Source organism: Furipterus horrens, unplaced genomic scaffold (genome assembly GCF_987537825.1).
Source record: "Furipterus horrens unplaced genomic scaffold, mFurHor1.1.pri manual_scaffold_7, whole genome shotgun sequence".
In the NCBI taxonomy this organism is placed as follows: domain Eukaryota; kingdom Metazoa; phylum Chordata; class Mammalia; order Chiroptera; family Furipteridae; genus Furipterus; species Furipterus horrens.
In genome coordinates this window covers 117,850,681-117,868,636 of record NW_028327177.1, presented here as the reverse complement: position 1 = coordinate 117,868,636, position 17,956 = coordinate 117,850,681, and the positions used below count along the sequence as shown (strand labels likewise).

Genomic DNA, 17,956 nt, shown 5'->3' with positions numbered 1-17,956 from the left:
ATGGTGTAGAACATGCACCTCAGAGTTATCCTGCCAAAGAGGTAAGAGACCTGAGGTATTTTTACACCAACTCTTGTCAATCTTTGATTGAAGGCTGCTCCTGCAGGTGACTTTCAAGGCAGTCTGACCCCACATCTTAAAGCAGCTTTCTTTGGCTCTGGAAAAAAATCCTCAGGTGAAGAAATAGAGATACTGACAGCTGGAAAGAAAGTTCTTCAGAAGCACTAAAGCTTTAAGACCAAATGGAGGCCGGTGGGGCCAGAACACTGTGTCACAGACTCTGGCGTTGAAGGGTGAATTTGGAATTTCTTTCAGAATTGTCCTTTAACTTTACTGTGGGATTTAAGTTAAAGATTCATAGAACCATATTTTGGGGTTTGGCAGGATTGTTTTCCCATAATTTAATCTCATGTTTGGCTCTTAGATGTGGCTGTTTTCAGGTCTCAGCCCATCTCCAGAGGGTCCCCTGTAGCTGCCTCCATGTAGATCCTCTGTATAGGGCCACATGCCTGCCAGGGCCCCAGCTGCTTTCATAAGACCAGGACCATAGTCCTACCACTACCAGCAGCACCTCTAGTAGCCCTATCATCCCACATCTATATTAAATGGCCTTCCTGTGCCTTCATACCATAGATTCTACCAGGAGAGGAGCTGAGGCTGAGAAGAGCTGGAAACTGAGGCAATTCATTGATTTTCTCAGTACTCCAAAAATCCTTTGGAGAAACGGATGCTGTTCACTACATCAACACTGATCCATTGGACTTGTTAATAGAGGGACACAGAGGACAGATAGAGAAAAAGGGAGAGTGAGGTAAAAGAGGCCAGAGAACATGGTGCTGGAAAAGCAGCTTTAATCAGAGATAAGAGAAAGAGAATCTGGAATGCCAGGTGACTGTGAGTTAGCTGAATAATTTGGGAATTGTTGGGAAACTTGAATTTTCAAACATGAGTCTGATCTGTTAGGTCTGAGCTTGCAAACTACCATGCTGGGGGTTGTGATCATGATGACTACGTTTAAGCCAAATAAAGTTAGGAGAGCTGCTTATATGTTGTGATAGCATAGTGTATTCGTATTACATAGATCTCTTGGTGATGAGAAAATATAAGCATCCCAGACCTGTGGAAAAAACTACCACACCAGCAAAGATCCCCACAATGTTAATGCAGTGCTAAGGACACACTTCTAAATCCAAAAAGCACATTTCATGGAAGAGGGGTTGAAACTGGCAAGGGGATTGGAGAATCCTGAAAATGTCATCTCCTTGGCCATTGTGCTTAACAGAATCATTTGAAATGTCTAAATCAAGGCATTTTAATAATGAGGGCAGAACTTGTAGGTGCTTTGCGGTTTTGTCAAAAGTGGTCACAAACAAGTTGTGTTTTTAAAGAACAATGACAAATAGTGTACACGATGTGTAGATTTGTGCCCATCAAGGCAGCCCCAAATCAGTGGGTTGCCTTTGTCCAGATGTGGTGACTTCTCACAGATCACTTGGTGTCCAACTGCTGTTTTTCATGGCCCTTCAGTAGAAAATGGGATCCCCTCGAAATGACCTCTAATAATGTTCAGTTCTGGTGCAGTAATGGCACCATCACCGTGGACATGGGGGACTTTGATCTCTTTAGAAGTAAGAATTCTAAGTTGGCCAGTGGACTCTATGGCATTGAGACCAAAGAGGATATAGACCAGAGCCTCTCCAGGCATGACATCTGCTTTGATTGTTGTGAAATAGCATAAAGAGTATTGGACTCTAGACTGCTGACTGAATACTTCTCTCTGTCCCCTCAAGAGATCTTGGTGGTGATGGTGATGAAGTCAATCTTAAAAGCCAAACAATAAACTTCAACCATACAAATTCAGGTGGACACATGAAGATTAAACTTGGGAATCTTCTAACTGCCAGGTTTCTCTACTTTTAAGGTGATCATTGTGGACAAAATCAGAACTGAGCCCATAAAGAAAAGAATTGGAACACTTGATTATACTATGAGGAAAAGGTTAAATTTCTCTTAGAACTAAATGGAGGCATCTGTTTTGTTTAAATTACGGGTCCATAAGTACCAGCCAGGGACCAAGTTGACAGCCATTTCTATAATAAGGTAATAAATCATAGGGATGGTTAGGGAAGCAAGAAACACCATATTCTTCTTTTGCTCAACCAATTAAGCAATAAGCCATCTGGGTCTTTTTGTTAATCACTGCCAAACACAACTTAAACTATTGAATTCAGCCTTTTATTTAATTATATTAATTTATTCTAGCAACTTCAAATACCCACAATGCCAATAATAAAGTTCATTTAAAAAAATAGAGGTCTTGTTTACTTCTTATTTTTCAACCATTAATACCCTTTTAGGGGTTGCCATCTGAGAATTATTAGCTTTGTCTCCACCTCAGAATATTAGATGGATTTGTTTTAAATATATACAAGTCTGAAGGAAGAAGACGATGGTTGAAATTTCTTCCCTTGATGGAATGATGTATCTCTAGATCAGTGCTACCTAATAGAACTGGTTGCAAAGATAAAATGTTCCATATCTGTGCTCTCTCATACAGCAGCCTCTAGCCACATGTAGCTATTGAGCTCTTGAAATGCGACTAGTACAACTGAGGAATTGAATTTACATTGTCTTCAATTTTAGTGCATTTACATTTAGATAGCCACATGTGGCTAGTGGCTACTAGCACAGGTCTAAAATGTCTTCTGAGGAAGGGGAAACGCAATGAGTCATTGACTTAAGGAATACGTACATAAATATGATAGTTATTGTTGGGAAACCTTCGCTTCCTACCCAGTTTTCCTTATTTGATATACACTGCATTCTGGAAGAGTCCAGAGAAGACCAGCATCTTTGAGGAGAGGTTGCTAAGATGAGCATGTGAAGAGTGAGCTCCACCTGGAAGAGAAATGGGCTTAAATGGTGCCTTCTAAATGGCAGAGCCAATTGCACTGAGCAACCCTTATGGTGAGACTAGGCCAGGTCACAGCAAGGAGAGCCAGTCAGCTCTTGCTAGCTTGGCTCTGCTCTAGTGGAGGTGTGCTCTTCCCGCAGTTGTGAATGCTCAACCTGTGGGCACACTGGGGGTCCCAGACAGTTCCGATAGGCTCAGAAATGGCCCCATCAGCCCTCATTAACATTAACACCAAACTCTGGTTCCTCTCATATGCATTTTGGCTCAGATGCTGATATTTCCCACAAGGAAGGTTTGTCTCTTGCAAAGGTTTCTATGTCTGGTCCAGTCAATACAAACCCTGTAACTGAGCATCAGGAGAGTTTCTCTAGTTTATGCACTTTTGTTAATGGAAATCTTCAGTCTGAGCTGACCCTTCCAAAGACCAATGACTGAAGAGAAGTATTGACTATATTGCATGAGAATTTGGTTGTGGTTAACCAAATTAGAGAAGGGCTACAGCAGGGTGGATGGAGGTAGAAAGTTCTGAGGAAATTCTCATGAACATGAAAACACCTTATCCCAGGTTTACCGACTTTTTTCAGCTACTGGGCTGAGCTGGAGAATTGGTCCAAAACTCTCATCCATCTTCTCTCCAACCCAACTTTCCTCTCAGTAGCATCCCTTACTTCTTCTGAGCTACGGCTCAATCAATGAACATGAAATTTGTTCTAATAAGCCTGATGCAAAGTTTTTAGTATGGCAGGCCCAATGCTCTCTTTACACTTTAATTTTCATAGTTGGCTGCATGGATGATCCAAGGTAAGGCCATCTGAAATAAGCTGATCAATTGGATTTATGTATTCTGGAAGTACTACCAGAGAAGGTCCAGGTATCTTTCCTTGCTCAGAGATTAAAAGCAATTATTACATGCTCAATGCTCAATGGAAGAAAATGAAGACTCTTCTGTACTACGTCATGGCCATCTACCAGTGATGAAGACAATGAATATATATGTTTTTTCTTTTTCTTTTTCTAAAACAGCCAGCAGTCGATGGCACAGGTGCGAGAACGAAAACACTTCCTAGATTCATTCATGGAGCTTCCTTCTCTATGATCACAAGGAGTACAAACCCAGAGGGGCTGACTCATGACATATACCTGCTTTCTTAGTTCTCTTGGGGTTCCACTGTAAGGGCCAGACTTCTGTCTTCCTGCCAACACTGGCCTTCATCGTTCATCCACAGCATAGACATTGTCAAATCGCCACAGCTGGCTGGCTTTTCCGTCACACTGGCGTAAGTACAAATCTTTGTTGTTTTCCTGCACCACAGCTTCCACGCATTTCCCAGAAACAATGTGGACTATCATTCCATTCTGACAAGTGAGAAGGGGAAAAAAGACAACCTGTCAGTCCCCCTCAGTCTGTCTGCAAAGAAGGAAATTTCTAAGGTTTGTGCTAACCATTAAGAGAATAATAGAGAAAATGTGAACTGGAACTAGTAAGGCACTGTGGTATTTTGGTTAAAATATAATGTTATTTAAGTAACTCTGAACTTTAGATATCATTCAGAGTCTAGGGGCCATTAATTCAATTATCTTTACCATGGTTGGGTAATTATACCGTATCTTAGAAAGTCCTGGTTAGTAGAATGCCCAGTGTAAAACTCGTATTTGGTCTTTATATTGTATTGGTGACATTTATTATTATCAGTGGCTTGTAAATTTCTGCCTTCAAATGATTTAATTTCATATCTGACCTCTATTAATCCTGCAATTTAGTATTGCTGCTACCAGGTTACAGTAGAGAGTAAGACTTAAGGATATACCAAAGGGCTGAGTCAGCCATGTTTGAAAAACTATACCAAATCTATCAGATTTAATATTGTATCTAGCCATGTACTTTTCAAGGAAAAATCAACATCTTTAGGAAAAGTTAAACATTCCTAATGGCACTACTGACAATGTCCATTTATTCATTTACTTATTATTTAGGTATTTTTGAAATATAATTCACATACCATAATATGAATTATTTTAAAGTATACAACTTGGTGGGTTTTAGTATACTCACACAGTATATGCAACCATCACCACTATGTAATTCCAGAACATCACTGTTAAAAGAAAACTATTGTTCATTAGCAATCACTTCCAAATCCTCCTTCCTTCCAACCACTAAAAATCACTAACATGCATTCTGTGTTTATGAATTTTTCTATTCTGGATACTTCCTATAAATGCAATTATATAATATGTTGCCTTTAGTGACTGGCTTCTTCACTTTGCATAATATTTTCAAGTTTCATCCATGTTATAGCATAAAACATCATCTATTTTTTTTTCTTTATTTTTTATTGTGGTGAAAATACATAACTTAAAACTTACCATCTTAACCATTTATAGGTGTAAAGTTTAGCAGTGTTAAGTATATTCACATTGCTGTGAAACAGATCTTCAGAACTTTTTCATCTTTCAAAACTAAAACTGTACCCATTAAACAACTCCCCCCCACCCCCCTCAACCTTGCCCCTGATAACCACCATTCTACTTTCTGTCTCTGAATTTAACTACTCTAACCATTGTATATAAGTGGAATCATACAGTACTTTTCTTTTTCTGACTGGCTTATTTCCATAAGCATGATGTCTTCCAGGTTCCTCCACATTGTAGCATATGACAGAATTTCCTTCATTTGTAACTCTAAATAATATTCCATTGTATGTATATGTTTATCTATTCATCCATCATTAGACATTGGGGTTGCACTATTGTGAATAGTGCATCTATGAACAGTGCATCATTCCTTTTATGGCAGAATAATAATACTTTTCCTAAGTCTTATTCTTTAATGCCTGAAAGATGCTAGGTGTATTTTATCCACTAATCTTTTACCTTCTATTTGTAAATGCTGTTTCTAAAATGTGTCTTCTCCACAGGACTTGCTTAGAATGATGCTTTATAATCATTCATAAAGGATCTTGCCTTGGTTTCTAAGACTCCTTTGAGTATGTGGGCCCAAGTCTTGGTTTACTTGTCACCAAAGCCCTACCAGCTTTGTTTTCAAATGCTTATTATTAGTTCAGCCTAACTTTTCTATGATATAATTTTCTTCTTTTATAGCCTTCTTTAAGAATGCCAATGCACAGTCTGCTTATTTTACCCTCTTTATTCCCAAGATGAAATTAAAGGAGAGAAACAAAAAAGGTATGTATATTTATTTATTTGTTTGTATATTTTTACCCTAACTTATTTCAAGAAGTATTTGAGGTGGAGAAGGAACTATTGACACTGTCACCTTCTTATCCTAATTCTGTATGAGGCACACATGTACTCTTCCTAAGTACTGGTATTTTACTTATTTCCTTTCTGTTGGTGCATAATTTCTGAAAAGGATCTAGAGCTTCTCTCCCCTGGGGTGAAAGGAATCAAAGTCTTACTGAAATGATGAAATGTCCACAGCAGCATTTGCAAAGGAAGAAAGTGATACCTATATCAGCATCTATGTTGGGGATAGAGGGGAGAGCCTTTCCTAAAACCATACCAATGAAGTAGTTGACTGCTTCTACAATGCTTCTACTTCTGACACAAGCTAAAAAACTTCAAAAAGGGACTGTCTCCATTCTCTGCCACAAAGGAGGTCAGAGCTATACAGAAACATGGCAAATTAATACAGCTCAAAATTCTGATGGCCCAGCATTTCTGCGAAGTTGGCTTTACCTCCCCAAGGCCTTAGTGCCAGGCCATTAATTTAAACAACAGAGGCACAGATCTGAATGGTAAAACTTGACCACTTGGAAGAGCTTGGGAGACAGTGTCAACCACCAGCACTGCCAAGCTCTTCTGAATGGGTTACCTACCTCCTGGAAATCCCAGTGCTGCTGATGGATGGCGGGGCCTTCCTCGGTGCAGTTCTGAAGAATCACCTGCTCTTGCCTGACATCAAAGCACAGGTGTGGTGGGCTGCCAAAGTGGATCCCCTTCCTGCCAGCGTGCTCCAGGTGCTGGGCGAGAGGGAATGGTTGTTAGCACAGCCAGAAGGAGACTTTCTCCAATGCTGGAGATGAGGGAAGCAGAGTTCAGGGTAGAGCTGAGGTCTAAGGGGAATCTTCAGATATTGGGGTGGGACGGGGTGGTCAGCAAGACTGTATTTCATAGTCAAGTCCACAAACATGCAGCTCGACTAGGCCTGGCCTCTGACATCTCCACATTCCAGCTGCTCTCACATTCATAGTCATATACTCTGGTGTCTCCCTCCATTGTTCTATTTACTGCATCATAGGTGAGGCCATAAAGAATGCCGTGTGCTTTGTGAGTGTACTGCTGGAAGGGTAGGTGAGAAATCCCTCTGAGGCCCAAATCGGTCACTTTCTAGAGAGAGCTGACTTGGCCCTGCAACTAATTTCCCTGCTGCTTGTTTTATCTGCTGATGGTTCCTCGTGGTTATTATTTCCTCTGGTGCATTGGAGTATTGGGTTGTGCATACATTTGGGACTTCTACTATGGGAAGTGTGTGTGCCTGGGATGGAGGGTACCTCCTGACAAAACAATTTGCTGTTTGTTCCTGCCACGTATAGGCGGAACTAATTTTTATGTTAGTTTTGTGGCTTGGAGACAGAATCAGCTGCATGGGCATGTGACCTGTGCTGCCCTATGGGGACTCATGCTTAGAAGAACTTAATGTTCTCGGTGTAATATAATTGGCTTAATTCTGTATTGTCACTGTCCTGAAATTCTTACTAAATGCTGAATTAGAGGCCTGCCATTTTCATTTTGCATTGGACCCCACAAATGAGGCAGCTGGTCCTGCGGATGTATTCCCAGACCACACTGTTCATCAATATGAACCTCAAACCTATATTAGATGCAAATCCGTGGTTAAACATTTAGGGAAGAATAATTCTCTCCTACTCAAAGACCCTGTAGAAACAGGCAAGATTCCTTATCATTTTCCTGTGGCAGTGTGTGGATTTTTCTGGTTAAATTTTTCACAGTTCGAAGTTTTTACTTTCTCTTTGAAGGTCAATACTGGCTTGACATGAAAGTCTCATTTCCATCTTCTCACCCCTAATGGGCTGAAGAAAGGCTCTGGTCACCTATTTCTGCATGGAACCAACACCTCTGGCTTCCTGAAGTTGCCAGTAACTGTCCCCTCCTCCTAGGCAGGGCAGCTTGGCCTATGTCCGTTAGATCTATTTTCAGTTGCCTCTTGATTTTTGGCCCCTGGAGATTTCTCTATCTTATAAACTCAGTTACTTATGCATGGAAAAGGGTCTTTCTTCTTATCTTTTAATGTAACACATTTAGGTACTTTTAGGACAAGGGCTCTTGGCTTATCTAGTTCACAGTTTTGCTGGATCCACAAGTCCTTGCTTTTCCTCCACCTCACCCCAAATTTTAAAAACCTAAAAAACTAACATTCTGTTTGCATGAGGGTGGCTGCATTATTCCCACTGCAGATGAGGAACTCAGATTTGGAGAGGTTAAGAAGCCTGCCCAATACCACACAGCTAGAAATTGGTGAGCTGTTTCTGCCACATTACATGACTTCCTCACTTTATATGCATGTCCTCCTCCCATGTGCCAGGTATGAATGCCTATCAATGTGTTTGGGACGACTGGGAAAAGGCAAAACTGAAGAGGCTGAATGGATCCCAAGCATCACCTTCCCCCAGTATCCTGGGACCTACACTGTGCAGCCCAGCCTCAGCTGGTCCTTCCTGCATGAAGGTCTGCACTCAGACCCCTCCAAGCGAAGCTCTGGCTTTTGCCCTCAGACTCTCAGTGCATTACCTGATTCTGTGATCAATAGCTCCAGGGACTTATACTTGGTTGTTTGCTTTTCATAGAAGCCTTTAACTCAAAGGTCACAGGCTGAAAGAAGAGAGATTTGATGGCAAGCTGGACTTTCTAGGTCATCACTCAAGCTGTGAAAAGAGGTGGACCCACCAACCCTCAGTCAGCATCACGGAAGCTGCCTGCCACCTAGAGCAGTTATTCCATGATGGAAATTTTTAAGAGAAGATAGTCTAATTTATAGCAGACCCTCCTGATGACCAAGGGGCCTCTATGGATGCCGGAATGACCCTGCTTGAGATCCTTCCCCTGTCTCAATTACCTTTTTCTTTCCTCAGACACTTGGGATAGTCTACCAACAGCTGAGGGGCTGCAGGAAGAGACACAGTTCTGCCTTGACTCTTTCATTTAGATTTTGGGAATTATCAGCTAGCAATTTCAGAGCCCCCTGGACCCTAGGGGGCTTCAAGGACTCCATGAACCCTTGAAATAATTAAAATTTTGTGTGGATATGGTTCTGTGCATTTTCCTTGGGAAGGCATCCTTAGAGTTCATCAACTTCTTAAAAGAAGCATTTAACCTGTAATAAACATGTCTTTCTTTGACCTCTGAGCTTCCAAGGCCCACCCCCTCCTTCTCCTCTTGCTCCATTTCTGGATGAGCTCATGAGAAAGCCTGGTGCTCCCTTCTTTGGTGTTGGTAGGACATTTAAACCAGGTAAACTCCAGCCCGGGCCTGGGCACCCTCCACAGCCCACACCCCAAACATAGAAGAGCCAGAGCAGGCACCCCATCTGCTATCTCAAGCCAGTTGCAGACCTGCTTGGGAGTCTGCCCTGCTCTCCCCCAGAAAGTCTCAGTATGTGAATAACAATGAGACTTTTCATACCCTCATGTTGCCTGTGTGGAGTCATCAGTCTCAATAGCTGAACCAAACTTTGAGTCAGGGGCTGATCCTGCCCCGGTAAGACAACCACAGACGTAATCTACAAAGGTTGAGAACCACAAGCAGGGAGTGGACTAGTTGAGAGACCGGCCCATCCTTCCTAGGCCTAGATTTTAACTAGGCACCACCAGGATTTCTCGGTGTTGATCTCAAATAGCCTGTCCTGTGATGGGCTCTGTACACCCATGAGCAGGACCTCTGGCTCAAGGACAGGCCTCACCCTCTGAGTAGCATGCCTGCCAGTCATGCTCAGCATTTCTCTTTGGCTGCTCTGTGGGCCATAAGCTTTTGCTGTCACCAGGACAACCCACCTTCTTGAGTGTACTGAGGACGCCAGCCACACTGCAGAGTGGGGCCTCGGGGAAACATACGGACTTGGTCTCCAGTGCTGTCTCTTGGTCCCTCCCCACACAAGTCATCAGAGCCTCGATTCTGGGGAGAGGTTCCTGCCAGCCCTGGCATCCCAGGAGAGGTGTATGCTACTTCCCTCCGCCCCTAGGGGCGTCTGCACCCTCTGCATCCTTCTCCCTGTGGGATGAACTTCACAAAGCAAACTGCTCTGTGCATGGGAAGCGCTCTGAATGAGGCCAGCGCTCTGAAAGCTGGAGCCAGTGACTCCATCTGTGGGAAGTCCTCCACTGGTCACCTGAGGCCATGAGGCCTGTCTGCTCCAAAGCCACACTCCCTCCCCACCTTACACACACACATGTGTGCGCGCACACACGCACACACACACACACACACACACAGATTCACAGACTCACACAGACACATATGCTCACACACACACCAGGCTCCTGGGGTGCCCTATGGGTCCCCCTCTGGGATACAGTGTCAGCTCCCATAGATTCCCATGAAATACCTGAAAGACAGAGCACATCTACTCTGGATAGATAGGACTCTGTATCAGAGAACTTGAGACTTAAAACTATGAGTCACGAGTCATGGGTTAGAGGCACAGCTGCAAACGGGGACTATTCTCTGGGTTCCTTGGCATTGTCAGCGCTTCTGAGCTTATAGCCCCCCACTGGTGTGACCTGCCTTCCTCGTCTCAGATTCTAGTTGGCTAATGATCTCAGGCTGGTCCTAATAGTTCATAAATGGTGCTGTGTTGGATATTTGCCTGCATATAGCTTTTCTTTGACCTCTGATTATAGCTTTTAATTTTAATAGGGAGCTTTTCCATAAATTCTGGATTTTAAATATCTTCAAAAAAAATTGGATGATCTCATACTTCTGGACCCACTTTCACACAAAACAAAACCATTTATTGAGGCTGGGGAAGGTGCAGCTGTCATTTCACATGGGTCATGGGCTCCTCAGTCACAACAGCCTCCACTCAGCTCAAGATATTCATTTCCTTTACCTGCCTGAACCCCGGATGGCCACCGTCTAAGCCTCAGTTTCCTCATCTGTCAGATAAAAGCACTGGCTCAACAGCTTCTCCATTGCTCTTGAGCTCAGTCTCATATTCTCTGATGATAGTCAATGTCTGTGCTCGTGGCTGGGGGCAAGGTAGGCAGGGCTGGGATCACAGCGGGGGACTGTGAGCCATCAAGGGACATGGAACCACTGAAAGGAGTTGCCCCAAAGGGAAGTGATGGGCATTACCCTGAGAACTCTGACCACCCACCTGTTGCCTCCGGCTGTCACTGCAAGGAGCCAGCATCATGGCACAGCCCAGGAGATCCCCTTCTGCCTGGCAGTCTGCACAGAAGCCAAGTCCAGTGTTGTGGAGCTGAAAGTAGACATCCACACAGAAGTGAATCCCACCCTCCATGTAAAGCTACCTTTTGTTAGTCTCTATTCCTCTCCTTCACTTTCTGGAGTATAGCTCAAGGTGCCATCTTCAGGTCACAAAAATGAGCAAGGTCAAGCTGAAGCCACTGACCCTAAGGGACAGGCCTCCTAAAGGAGGCAGGCAGCACCTGTCCTGGTGAGGGACTCTGGGATGGATTATGGGGCAACCCAGTGACCTCCCTCAGGGCAGGCATGAAAGCCTCTGAGGTCCCACTGAGCTTGGACTGGTTGGCCAGGGTCATGGAAGACCACTGGAACATCCAGTTCCTGTCCTGGGAAACTGCCCACCCTTCCTCTTCCTCTTCATCCTCCATGGGTTTCTCCTTGCCTTTCCAGAGAACCTGGGCCTGTGTTCAGCTGGGTACAGCTCAGGGTAGATGTTGGCCAGAAACCAGTGGAACGTTCGACAACCCAGTCTCCTCTGCAGCTGCAGGCGTTCTGTGAAGTCTGGCTTCTCAGTCTGGGGAGGAGAAAGTCACAGGCAGTGAGATGGGTCAAAACTTATGTGGTGGAGGAGGGATAGAAGTGGCTGAAGCTGAAGGATTGGGGCAGAATGAGGGGACCAAGACCACGGTTCCCCAGGGCTGTGTTAGGAGAAGAGGGTTTGGATGGGACAGAGTAGGATGGGTCTTCCTTAGAGAGAGCTGTGGAACCAGCCACATAGTAGGGGATGTCACTCCCTTTCCATAAGCCCTCCCATCTTCAGTCTACAAAGACCATGATATCTATGCTCTGATGACTTTTTGGAGGCAGCTGGGGAAGAAAATGGGGCTTTGTACCTTTGGTTGGTGTGGTACAACACCACAGTGGGTCTCGTGGAGGCAGAAATGGACCCCAAGGCAACTGAGATAGACTAAGTTGGAAAATCATGGAGTGAGGGTGGGGGCGAGGTGAATATATCTTTCTTCACTCTAGGTGCTCAATTTGCTCCATTAACAAATCATTCCTTTGGGTTACACTATCCCCCCCCCTTTTTTTTTTGAGATTCTCTTTTATAATACAATTGTCCTAGAATGAATATCAAGGTTAAGTCTTTCAGACTTTAATATTAATTAATGTTTGGGGCTGTATTGACAAGATACAAAGAACCCTGCCCAGAAGTTTAGTACTAAATCCTGGATATTACTAGGGAAGAGAAAGGTGCTAAGGAGGGATTCAAAGGACCAAAAACAAACAAAAAGAGAAAGATAATTATTTCTTGTGGTGGGGAGTCAAAAAGAGAGGGAACTGAAACAGGAAATCTATGTCAGAGTTCCAGCTTGATGGCCTCTAGTCTGGAAATTAGACACTGGTCTAATTGGTAATGTGAAATGAGTTTGGTTCAATTTTACTTCTTCCCTCCCTTACTCCACAGATAAAATTTTGGGGAAGAGTAGGGCCTGAGTCTGCCATACTGAAATGCTCTCTACATGCTTCTCAAAGTGTGGTCCCCTGAGCAGCTCATTCAGAAATGCCTAAGGAACTTGTTTAAAATGCAGGTTCCTGTGCCCGGCTCTACAGCCTATGATCCAGTAGGTGGAGGCATTTAATCTGCACTTAACCATTTATTTTCCACAGAAAGTTTGAAAACAACTTCTCTAAGTCAGGAATTTCTTGCTTATTCAGTATATTTACCCATCATTAAACCAAAGAGAGCTGTCCCTTTTCCTCTAAGGAATTATAGTGGGCATTTGATGGGGTTTTTTGGCATTCTTAGTGTTCATATGATCCTCCCCAGATCTTCTCCAGGGATGGTGTTTGCTACTAAAGCAGAAACATTTCTTCATGAGAGTCCTATCACCTTTACCTTTCTTGGTGATGAGATAAACTCGCAAATCTACCCAGCCTCAAATGTGGGGCATGTTGACATTGAATTTTCCCCTTGGATAATCACGTCTGAGAGAGGAGAAAACAAGAGAAGGTCAACTCCTCCAGCACCAAAACCCGACCTTGTCTTTGGGTGTCTGGGATTTCTGTATCTCAAAATTCAAGTGAGGGTTTTGGGGGGGCGGCCAGGAACAGTGATGGAAGGAAAGAAATCACTAGAGCTAAATTAAGTTTTAGCTATTTAGATTTGAAGTAAATGCATGCTATCAAACACCTTCAGGGAGACAGTGATATCATTGAAATCTTTATAACAAAGTAAACAATAGGACATTTCTAAAACATGAATTAATGAAAATGTTCAAAAGGAAAAAAGATCTTCTCACTTACCAGTAGGAGGTGCTATTCTCCTTGTGAAAGTCATCAAATGAACATTTGTGCATCAGAGAATGTACCACACTCAGCAGCGTGGGCTGATGAGGGGCTTGCAGGAGCTGTTGCAGGACCTTTGTGGGTCCTGGAAATCTTAGCTTTGGAGTCCCCACTCCCCAACACTGCAAACATCAATGTGAACCCATGTCTCACATGAAATAATATTTGTGTCACGCCATAAGAATCAAGCTAAGTGTCAGTCGACCAGCTGAAGATACCGTGTGTATGGACTTTAATTAAATGTTTAAAATTTTTATTTTTCTATGGCTTATTTTGGATCCTTCATGATTATTTTTATGCTTATATTTGTTTCATGTCTCAGATAATTTCACAGCCTAACCCTTTGCCCAGGATGAAAGGGCCGTCTGAGACCCGTTCTGTCCCTTCCTCCCTGCCCAGTCTTTCCTCTGGGCCCTGATGATGGCTGGCATCCCATTGACGTCAACCCACAGATTTCGGGGGGTTCCAGGCCAAGACCATCTGAAGTGCCCCATGGAGATGCTGAGAGAGTTGGAGGACAGCCCCACCAAGCAGAAAAGCCACTTGAGAGGGATGGCTCAAGGGAAGCAAAAACCAGAAGCTTCTATTTTCCCTATGGACAGGAAGGAGACACTCCCTGGCCCAGCCTCCGGCTCGCAGCCCTAAAATAAGCACAGAAGCCCCTGCTGGGCTCCCCTTACCTTGCTCAAGGAGAAGGCCTTTGGGCTGTGCTTATAGAAGGTTTCTTTGAAGGAGCCCAGCCAGGTCTCAGCGATGCGAACCTTGTTCAGCAGGGCGGCCTCCTGGTCCAGTGGGGAGTTAGTGTCCTGATTTTGATAGATGTGCCCCACTCGAGAGCAGGGAAGGATTTCAACTGAGCCACCGCAAAGCCAGGTCTGCCATGAAAGCACAAAATACACACCTCTGCGCTCCCCTCCAAGGACGTGTGGGGCATAGGGGGCTGCAAGGGGCTGGCAAAATGCACAGGGAATCAGGAGCACAAAGCGGCACAGGTAAGTAGAGTCCTCAGGATACGACGGAGTTTCCAGATCTGGGAGTTCAGGGTGGGGGAGTGACAAGGTAGGAAGCAGGGGCAGTTGTCCTGGGATGGGACATCCATGCAGCTACAGACTGCTCCCCCCTGAAACACAGGCACAGATTTAGTGCTCCTGGAGGTGTGGCCATGTGGGTTAGCACCCTCTTCTCCAAAGGCTGCTTCCTCAGGGGAAAGGGTGTCTCATGTAGTCAGTAATTTCTAAAAGCTCGTGAAGTCTTCTGCTGCAAAGGCACCAGAAACTATTTGCGTGGAGATCAAAGCAAGCTTTCCTTAAACAGTCTTTCTGCTCTCAACTAACCCACCTCTCCCAAAGGCGTAGAATTTATTTGACAGGAAGCCTTTCATTGCCCACTTGGGAAAAAAGGTAACAATGAAAACGTTCCGGGCAGAGGCAGCATGTGAACTGAAACACACCAAGGCTGTGTGCCAGGGTACCTCAGGGTGCCCCAGCAAACTCCAAGGGCCATGTGGATAGTTTAAACGTTTGAGAGAAACAGTGACATCTGTTGGATGTCCTGCAAACTACAAGCTTGAGGTAATTCATGGTTTCAACACTTTGGATAACTTTTTGATGTAGTATATCTTTACTGATTCGGGTTTTCAGAGATTGCTTTGGTGAAAAAGGAAATAACGTGCTAACAGCCTGGTGGAACAGGAAATGAGAAAGGTGGTCTGATTTCAAGGTTAGAGAAGTGTGCCGTGCTCAGCAGTCGCTGAGTTGTTAGAACAGATACTTAGTCAGTTGTTTGGACTAAACAACCCAATATACTGAATGCTCAGGATTTGCTTTGGCCTATGGGTGCTGTGAATAATTGCTGAGATGCTAAGGATGCTGTGCATGGAGAATGTGGGGGAATGTCTGTACTAAGGTGTGACCGATAATAGGCCCTTTCCTGTGGGCAGGTTTCATAGTCAAGTTCATGAGGGAGGCTGGGGGCAAAATCAAGATAGGACAGAAAGAGACAGGGAAGGGGAAGGCATGGGACGTTCGACATTCCACATTTAATGATTATAATTGTCCCACAGCCTTATCCCTGACCAGTGGCATTGCTCATGGCTGCCTCCAAGCTGTGACCACACACCCGGCTCCAGAGAGCCCATCTGGGTCCTCCACTGGCCCAGGACATACCTTGAGAGACAGTTCGAGGTTTTCACCACCCTGCAGTGACAGGAGAGGGTCATACGCTCCGGTGTTTTGAAAGTAATGTCTATCCATGGCCACTACCCCTCCGGGCACCACAGGACTCCTGGAGAGAGGAGACAGGAACAGACTGCAGTTCAGAACCCGGAGCACATCAGGGAGGCTTACTGGGCTCCAGTGGTTGAGGGAGTGGACTCTGAGCTCAGACAGACCTCAGTGCTTTTAATGGCAAGACTGAAGCAAAACAACTATGTCAGAAATCCCAGTATTTTATGGGAAAAAAAAGAGAGCTATGGTTGCCTAGGCCTTTTATATCCCATTCTCCGGTACTGCTCCTACAGGGAGGGTGACAGGGTCACACCTGAGGATCCCCTACCCTCTGGCATGAGACCCTCTGTTGAGACCTTTGGGAAGAAGATCAGAGTTAAAATAAAATACCCAAGGCAAGTAGCACCAAGCCTGGACAAAGGTCAGCTCTGTCCTCCTCTTTTCTTCTTCCCTCACCCCTGACCTTACCCATTCTTTTTGCTTCATGACTATCCACTCCAATTCTAAGATAAATCCACCAGGGCCTATGGTAGTAGATAAGTCCTGCCCACCCTGGGGGGAATGTATGTGACTCACTTAAGTGTATTTAATGTTTAAATGCTAGCTTAAACACAGGAAACTAGAACCCCCAAATAAGGGAATTAAGATAACAATAATATCCATCAGATGGGTTTAAACAGGAAAAAATGTAGCTAGGAAGCTTTTGAATGAGTGTGTCCCTTCATTCAGGAACATTTTTTTTACTAGAACAAATATTAATGCAGCTAAACTCTGGGTATGTCTTGAGATGTAAATGAGTCCGAGTTCATATTTTTTAATTTCCAAGAGAACAGTGTTACATTAACAAAACTACTGACCTTTAGATTATTAAAAATACAAAGTTATACCTGAATACTAAAAACCAGGATTGTATATTGCTTGATACAATTTCTAACTCTTCCACTTAATATTATAAGATCAGGGTTAATTTCTGGAGGGGGAGGACCCAGTGCTTGTGGCTGGGGATCTGAGAGAGGAGGGCACTTGGCCTGGCTCCCATGTGGCTGCCCTGAGAGCCCAGGAACCCCTCACCACCCCCTGCCCTAGGAGACAGGGTCCAAGCAACACCATGGGGCACCAGCAGAAGGTGGTGGGTACAGCTCTCCGGAGGACCCAGGACTGTCAGCCGAGCAGCCTGGGCTGTGGCGCGGTGGCCAGGAGAGGATGAGGCACTTCAGGAGATACCGTCTGGAGGGTGCAGGCTATGGGGTAAGTCCTGGCATGCCAACCCCCCCATCAGAGGCCATGACCACCATCATGGTGAACACCAATGCAGGACAGCTTGAGCCCAAGGTAGGGCACTCCCTCCCCACCCCACTAACCCCACAGAGGCTGGGAGCTCAAAATCAACTCTAGGGAGACAGGGAGAGGTGGTGGATGCACAATATTGTAAATGCACTAAACACTACTGAATTGTTCACGTTTTAAAAATTGATATTATGTTATATGAATTTCACCTCAATAAATTATTTTTTTTAAGGAGATAGGGAGATACAGCTTGCTTCACTAGGCTCCCTCAGGATACTTGCTCTGGGGGTGAGGAATTTCCTGCTGAGGAGGTCCCAGCTGTGACCAGAATATACCTTCAGATGTGTAAACAGCCTCCAGGGGATTGCATCCCCCAGCTGTTGAGTCATTTCCAGCCTGTGTAGTTTAGTAAAGGGTGGTCCTGCTGAGGCCCCAGACACTATGGAGCAGAAACAACCAACCCTGATGCTTCCTTTCAGAATTCATGACCCCCAGACTCCATGAGCTTAATGGTGGTGTTTCATTTCACAGCACTACCTTTGGGTTAGGTTTGTTATGCACCAGAAGCTCTCTAGAACATCAACATAAATAGTGCATTTGTCAAAAAACCAAATACTTGGGAAGTAATCCATTTTGATATTTATGGTGTCTTAGTATTCATCTGCCTGAATCCTTCTTTTATATGGAGAAAGGACTTGAAGCCAGGGCAATTCCAGTGTTACCTGGTGAGACAGAGCTAGGTCAACAGCCCAGCTCAGGGGCTGTCACCGCCTCA

The 17,956-nt window shown here is 44.5% G+C and overlaps 1 protein-coding gene across 1 annotated transcript in view; it reads right to left on the bottom strand.

Moving 5' to 3' along the window:
- Positions 1 to 2,234: 2,234 nt before the first annotated feature.
- Positions 2,235 to 17,956, bottom strand: part of GALNT15 (polypeptide N-acetylgalactosaminyltransferase 15) — a 42,255-nt gene continuing 26,533 nt past the window's right edge. Inside the window, exons 5-10 of the mRNA XM_090284370.1 lie at positions 15,835 to 15,952; positions 14,350 to 14,544; positions 11,763 to 11,894; positions 11,268 to 11,372; positions 6,754 to 6,897; positions 2,235 to 4,270 (exon numbers count right to left, since the gene is read on the bottom strand). Of these exons, the coding sequence (XP_090140496.1) occupies positions 4,124 to 4,270; positions 6,754 to 6,897; positions 11,268 to 11,372; positions 11,763 to 11,894; positions 14,350 to 14,544; positions 15,835 to 15,952 (841 nt within the window). The 3' untranslated portion in view covers positions 2,235 to 4,123. The remainder of the gene's footprint in view (positions 4,271 to 6,753; positions 6,898 to 11,267; positions 11,373 to 11,762; positions 11,895 to 14,349; positions 14,545 to 15,834; positions 15,953 to 17,956) is intronic.